General features: G+C 46.9%; 1 protein-coding gene across 1 annotated transcript in view; it reads left to right on the top strand.

Annotated features, from left to right (window-relative positions):
• Positions 1-1,706, top strand: part of tbx19 (T-box transcription factor 19) — a gene marked incomplete at both ends in the record, with an annotated part of 10,787 nt that extends 9,081 nt beyond the window's left edge. The window contains 6 exons of the mRNA XM_083937951.1: positions 503-637; positions 747-808; positions 951-1,009; positions 1,084-1,215; positions 1,366-1,447; positions 1,541-1,706. Of these exons, the coding sequence (XP_083794077.1) occupies positions 503-637; positions 747-808; positions 951-1,009; positions 1,084-1,215; positions 1,366-1,447; positions 1,541-1,706 (636 nt within the window). The remainder of the gene's footprint in view (positions 1-502; positions 638-746; positions 809-950; positions 1,010-1,083; positions 1,216-1,365; positions 1,448-1,540) is intronic.
• Positions 1,707-7,069: the final 5,363 nt, after the last annotated feature.

Here is a 7,069-nt window from a genome sequence, read left to right as displayed (position 1 = left end):
GAATAATCCTTTTTGATTTAAAACACACTTTTAGCAGCTTTCACAGGTTTATTACAGGTGTGTGTGTGTGTGTGTGTGTGTGTGTGTGTGTGTGTGTGTGTGTGTGTGTGTGTGTGTGTGTGTGTGTGTGTGTGTGTGTGTGTGTGTGTGTGTGTGTGTGTGTGTGTGTGTGTGTGTGTCTCTCTCTCTCTCTCTCTCTGTGTGTGTGTGTGTGTCCCTGTGTGTGTGTCCCTGTGTGTGTGTGTGTGTGTGTGTGTGTGTGTGTGTGTGTGTGTGTGTGTCTGTGTGTGTGTGTGTGTGTGTGTGTGTGTGTCCCTGTGTGTGTGTCCCTGTGTGTGTGTCCCTGTGTGTGTGTGTGTGTCTCTCTCTCTCTCTCTCTCTCTCTCTCTGTGTGTGTGTGTGTCCCTGTGGGTGTGTCCCTGTGTGTGTGTGTGTGTGTGTGTGTGTGTGTGCGTGTGTGTGTGTGTGTCCCTGTGTGTGTGTGTGTGTGTGTGTGTCTCAGATGGTGCTGAACTCTCTGCATAAGTACGAGCCTCAGCTTCACATCGTGTGCGTCGGCTCTCGTCATCGTCTCGTCTCCAACGTTTCCTTCAAAGAGACTCAGTTCATCGCCGTGACGGCGTACCAGAACGAGGAGGTGGGCCGGCCTGCAGCGCTCATCACAGCGCTCACCTTTATTATTATTATTAATATTAATATTAGTAATAAAGAAGTGAACATACGAGTGTGTGTGTGTGTGTTTCCAGATCACGGCGCTGAAGATCAAATATAACCCGTTTGCTAAAGCTTTTCTGGACGCCAAGGAGAGGTGACCGCGCGCCGCTGCACTGCATTCATATACTCACAGATATCTTTATTATATATGTGTTTATTAGAATTTTAATATAGTGATATAAATGTTATTATTTATGAAAGATAAAGATTTAAATGTGTCGTGTTTGGTGGGTCAGGGCGGCCGGAGGTCGAGGTTTCCCGGAGGCTGCGGACGCTCGTGTCGGGATTCAACCCTGTGAGTTTCAATCACACACATTTTAATCATCATGTGAAATATTAATATTAATATTTCTGTGTGTCCGTCCTCAGGCTGGTCGTTCCCGTACGGCAGCAGTCTCCCGCTCGCCTCACATCATCACCACGGTTACAAACACCACGGTTACCAGGGGCGACACACACCGTACCCCCCCACCTACCTGCAACACCGCGCACACTCCTCAGGTAGGTGTGTGTGTGTGTGTGTGTGTGTGTGTGTGTGTGTGTGTGTGTGTGTGTGTGTGTGTGTGTGTGTGTGTGTGTGTGTGTGTGTGTGTGTGTGTGTGTGTGTGTGTGTGTGTGTGTGTAATAATATTAACATTCGTCTCGTGTCAGTTTGTCCGTCTGACGGCGTCCAGGTGTCCGACGGGTGTCACACCTCCACCTCACAGGCCCCGCCCCCTCCTCACAACTCGAGGTGAGGCCCCGCCCCCTCCCATATAAGGTCACACATCCTGCTCCCTTTAATATAACAATAATAATCTTTAATAATATTGAATCTTGTGTTCAGTCAGTTTCCGTGTCTGTGGGGCGTCGGCTGCAGCGAGCTAAGCCCCGCCCACTCCCCCTGCACCGCTCTGCACGGACCAATCAGCAGCGAGGGCCTCATGCAGCCGCCCAATCACGGTCGAGTGGGCGGCTCCGGTTGGACGCCTGGCCCCACCCACTCCTTCTGAGGAGGGCTGTGATTGGCCGTTGGTCGTGTTTGTTTGTTTGTCTGCTGTTGACGTAACAAACATGTTTGTTGTTGTTTATAACAGTCTCTGTTTGTTCTCCTGCTCTGTGTCAATAAAGTTTCTGTAGTGTCATTTATCATTGATGTGCATTTCTTATTCAAACGAAACATTAAAATTTCACGTGTTTCACATAAATATCAATATATATATTTATATATTTATATATATATAAATATATAAATATATAAATATATAAATATAAATATCAAAGATTAAATCAAATGTTTCCTGAAGATTTTCACAATATAACGTGCGCGTGTTTGTGTTTTAAAGCAGCAAAGCATCATGGGAAATGTCTTTAAAGGAGCAAAGCATCATGGGAAATGTCTTTAAAGGAGCATGGGATATGTGTTTTCGCGCGTGCACGTGCGCGTGCGTGTGCGCGTGCGTGTGTGTATCATGGGAAATGTCTTTAAAGGAGCAAAGCATCATGGGAAATGTGTTTGCGCGCGTGCGTGTGCGCGTGCGTGTTTATAATGGGAAATGTCTTTAAAGCAGCAAAGCATCATGGGAAATGTCTTTAAAGGAGCATGGGATATGTGTTTTCGCGCGTGCACGTGCGCGTGCGTGTGCGCGTGCGTGTGCGTAACATGGGAAATGTCTTCAAAGGAGCAAAGCATCATGGGAAATGTCTTTAAAGGAGCATGGGATATGTGTTTTCGCGCGTGTGCGTGCACGTGCGCGTGCGTGTGCGCGTGCGTGTTTATCATGGGAAATGTCTTTAAAGGAGCAAAGCATCATGGGAAATGTCTTTAAAGAAGAAAAGCATAATGGGAAATGTGTTTTCGCGCGTGCACGTGCGCGTGCGCGTGCGTGTGTGTATCATGGGAAATGACTTTAAAGAAGAAAAGCATCATGGGAAATGTGTTTGCGCGCGTGCACGTGCGCGTGCGTGTGCATCATGGGAAATGTCTTTGAAAGGAGCAAAGCATCATGGGAAATGTGTTTGCGCGCGTGCGCGTGCGTGTGCGCGTGCATGTGCGCGTGCGTGTACGTGTGTGTATCATGGGAAATGTCTTTAAAGAAGCAAAGCATCATGGGAAATGTCTTTAAAGGAGCAAAGCATCATGGGAAATGTCTTTAAAGGAGCAAAGCATCATGGGAAATGTCTTTAAAGGAGCAAAGCATCATGGGAAATGTCTTTAAAGGAGCAAAGCATCATGGGAAATGTCTTTAAAGGAGCAAAGCATCATGGGAAATGTCTTTAAAGGAGCAAAGCATCATGGGAAATGTCTTTAAAGGAGCAAAGCATCATGGGAAATGTCTTTAAAGCAGCAAAGCATCATGGGAAATGTCTTTAAAGGAGCAAAGCATCATGGGAAATGTCTTTAAAGGAGCAAAGCATCATGGGAAACTTGTCTGTGCGCGTGCACGTGGTCGTGCGCGTGCGTGTGTATCATGGGAAATGTCTTTAAAGGAGCAAAGCATCATGGGAAATGTGTTTGCGCGCGTGCACGTGCCCGTGCGTGTGCGCGTGCGTGTGTGTATCATGGGAAATGTCTTTAAAGGAGCAACGCATCATGGGATATGTATTTTCGCGCGTGCGCGTGCGTGCGCGCGTGCGTGTGTGTATCATGGGAAATGTCTTTAAAGGAGCAAAGCATCATGGGAAATGTGTTTGCGCGCGTGCACGTGCGCGTGCGTGTGCGCGTGCGTGTGTATCATGGGAAATGCCTTTATAGGAGCAAAGCATCATGGGAAATGTCTTTAAAGGAGCAAAGCATCATGGGAAATGTGTTTGCGCGCGTGCGTGTGCGCATGTGTGTGCACGTGCGTGTGCGTGTGCGTGTTTATCATGGAAAATGTCTTTAAAGGAGCAAAGCATCATGGGAAATGTGTTTTCGCGCGTGCACGTGCGCGTGCGTGTGCGCGTGCGTGTGTGTATCATGGGAAATGTCTTTAAAGAAGAAAAGCATCATGGGAAATGTGTTTGTCTGTGTGCGCGTGCGTTTTTGGCATGCGTGTGCGCGTGCACGTGCGCGTGCGTGTTTATCATGGGAAATGTCTTCAAAGGAGCAAAGCATCATGGGAAATGTCTTTAAAGGAGCAAAGCATCATGGGAAATGTCTTTAAAAGAGCAAAGCATCATGGGAAATGTCTTTAAAGGAGCAAAGCATCATGGGAAATGTCTTTAAAAGAGCAAAGCATCATGGGAAATGTCTTTAAAGGAGCAGAGCATCATGGGAAATGTCTTTAAAGGTGCAAAGCATCATGGGAAATGTGTTTTCGCGCGTGCACGTGCGCGTGCGTGTGCGCGTGCGTGTTTATAATGGGAAATGTCTTTAAAGCAGCAAAGCATCATGGGAAATGTCTTTAAAGGAGCATGGGATATGTGTTTTCGCGCGTGCACGTGCGCGTGCGTGTGCGCGTGCGTGTGCGTAACATGGGAAATGTCTTCAAAGGAGCAAAGCATCATGGGAAATTTCTTTAAAGGAGCAAAGCATCATGGGAAATGTCTTTAAAGGAGCATGGGATATGTGTTTTCGCGCGTGTGCGTGCACGTGCGCGTGCGTGTGCGCGTGCGTGTTTATCATGGGAAATGTCTTTAAAGGAGCAAAGCATCATGGGAAATGTCTTTAAAGAAGAAAAGCATAATGGGAAATGTGTTTTCGCGCGTGCACGTGCGCGTGCGTGCGCGCGTGCGTGTGTGTATCATGGGAAATGTCTTTAAAGGAGCAAAGCATCATGGGAAATGTGTTTGCGCGTGTGCACGTGCGCGTGCGTGTGCGCGTGCGTGTGTATCATGGGAAATGTCTTTAAAGGAGCAAAGCATCATGGGAAATGTCTTTAAAGGAGCAAAGCATCATGGGAAATGTCTTTAAAGGAGCAAAGCATCATGGGAAATGTCTTTAAAGGAGCAAAGCATCATGGGAAATGTGTTTGCGCGCGTGCGTGTGCGCATGTGTGTGCGTGTGCGTGTGCGTGTGCGCGTGCGTGTTTATCATGGGAAATGTCTTTAAAGGAGCAAAGCATCATGGGAAATGTGTTTTCGCGCGTGCACGTGCGCGTGCGTGTGCGCGTGCGTGTGTGTATCATGGGAAATGTCTTTAAAGAAGAAAAGCATCATGGGAAATGTGTTTGCGCGCGTGCACGTGCGCGTGCGTGTGCATCATGGGAAATGTCTTTAAAAGCGCAAAGCATCATGGGAAATGTCTTTAAAGGAGCAAAGCATCATGGGAAATGTCTTTAAAGGAGCAGAGCATCATGGGAAATGTCTTTAAAGGAGCAAAGCATCATGGGAAATGTGTTTGCGCGCGTGCGCGTGCGTGTGCGCGTGCGTGTTTATAATGGGAAATGTCTTTAAAGCAGCAAAGCATCATGGGAAATGTCTTTAAAGGAGCATGGGATATGTGTTTTCGCACGTGCACGTGCGCGTGCGTGTGCGCGTGCGTGTGCGTAACATGGGAAATGTCTTCAAAGGAGCAAAGCATCACGGGAAATGTCTTTAAAGGAGCAAAGCATCACGGGAAATGTCTTTAAAGGAGCAAAGCATCATGGGAAATGTCTTTAAAGGAGCAAAGCATCATGGGAAATGTCTTTAAAGGAGCAAAGCATCATGGGAAATGTCTTTAAAGGAGCAAAGCATCATGGGAAATGTCTTTAAAGGAGCAAAGCATCATGGGAAATGTGTTTGCGCGCGTGCACGTGCGCGTGCGTGTGCGCGTGCGTGTGTATCATGGGAAATGTCTTTAAAGGAACAAAGCATCATGGGAAATGTCTTTAAAGGAGCAGAGCATCATGGGAAATGTCTTTAAAGGAGCAAAGCATCATGGGAAATGTCTTTAAAGGAGCAAAGCATAATGGGAAATGTGTTTTCGCGCGTGCACGTGCGCGTGCGTGTGCGCGTGCGTGTGCATCATGGGAAATGTCTTCAAAGGAGCAAAGCATCATGGGAAATGTCTTTAAAGCAGCAAAGCATTATGGGAAATGTCTTTAAAGGAGCAGAGCGTCATGGGAAATGTCTTTAAAGCAGCAAAGCATCATGGGAAATGTCTTTAAAGGAGAAGAGCATCATGGGAAATGTCTTTAAAAGAGCAAAGCATCATGGGAAATGTCTTTAAAGAAGCAAAGCATCATGGGAAATGTCTTTAAAGTAGCAAAGCATCATGGGAAATGTCTTTAAAGGAGCAAAGCATCATGGGAAATGTCTTTAAAAGCGCAAAGCATCATGGGAAATGTCTTTAAAAGAGCAAAGCATCATGGGAAATGTCTTTAAAGGAGCAAAGCATCATGGGAAATGTCTTTAAAGAAGAAAAGCATAATGGGAAATGTGTTTTCGCGCGTGCACGTGCGCGTGCGTGTGCGCGTGCGTGTGTGTATCATGGGAAATGTCTTTAAAGAAGAAAAGCATCATGGGAAATGTGTTTGCGCGCGTGCGCGTGCGTGTGCATCATGGGAAATGTCTTTAAAGGAGCAAAGCATCATGGGAAATGTGTTTGCGCGCGTGCGTGTGCGCGTGCGTGTGCGCGTGCGTGTGTGTATCATGGGAAATGTCTTTAAAGAAGCAAAGCATCATGGGAAATGTGTTTGTCTGTGTGCGCGTGCGTTTTGGCATGCGTGTGCGCGTGCACGTGCGCGTGCATGTTTATCATGGGAAATGTCTTCAAAGGAGCAAAGCATCATGGGAAATGTCTTTAAAGGAGCAAAGCATCATGGGAAATGTCTTTAAAGGAGCAAAGCATCATGGGAAATGTCTTTAAAGAAGAAAAGCATCATGGGAAATGTTTGCGCGCGTGCACGTGCGCGTGCATCATGGGAAATGTCTTTAAAGAAGCAAAGCATCATGGGAAATGTCTTTAAAGGAGCAAAGCATCATGGGAAACTTGTCTGTGCGCGTGCACGTGCGTGTGAACGTGCGTGTTTATCATGGGAAATGTCTTTAAAGGAGCAAAGCATCATGGGAAATGTGTTTGCGCGCGTGCGTGTGCGCGTGCGTGTGCACGTGCGCGTGTGTGTGCGCGTGCGTGTGCGCGTGCGTGTGCGCGTGCGTGTTTCTCATGGGAAATGTCTTTAAAGGAGCAAAGCATCATGGGAAATGTGTTTTCGCGCGTGCACGTGCGCGTGCGTGTGCGCGTGCGTGTGTGTATCATGGGAAATGACTTTAAAGGAGCAGAGCGTCATGGGAAATGTCTTTAAAGCAGCAAAGCATCATGGGAAATGTCTTTAAAGGAGAAGAGCATCATGGGAAATGTCTTTAAAAGAGCAAAGCATCATGGGAAATGTCTTTAAAGAAGCAAAGCATCATGGGAAATGTCTTTAAAGTAGCAAAGCATCATGGGAAATGTCTTTAAAGGAGCAAAGCA

This window comes from Echiichthys vipera (genome assembly GCF_963691815.1).
Source record: "Echiichthys vipera genome assembly, chromosome: 23".
In the NCBI taxonomy this organism is placed as follows: domain Eukaryota; kingdom Metazoa; phylum Chordata; class Actinopteri; order Perciformes; family Trachinidae; genus Echiichthys; species Echiichthys vipera.
This window is presented reverse-complemented; position numbering and strand designations above follow the sequence as displayed.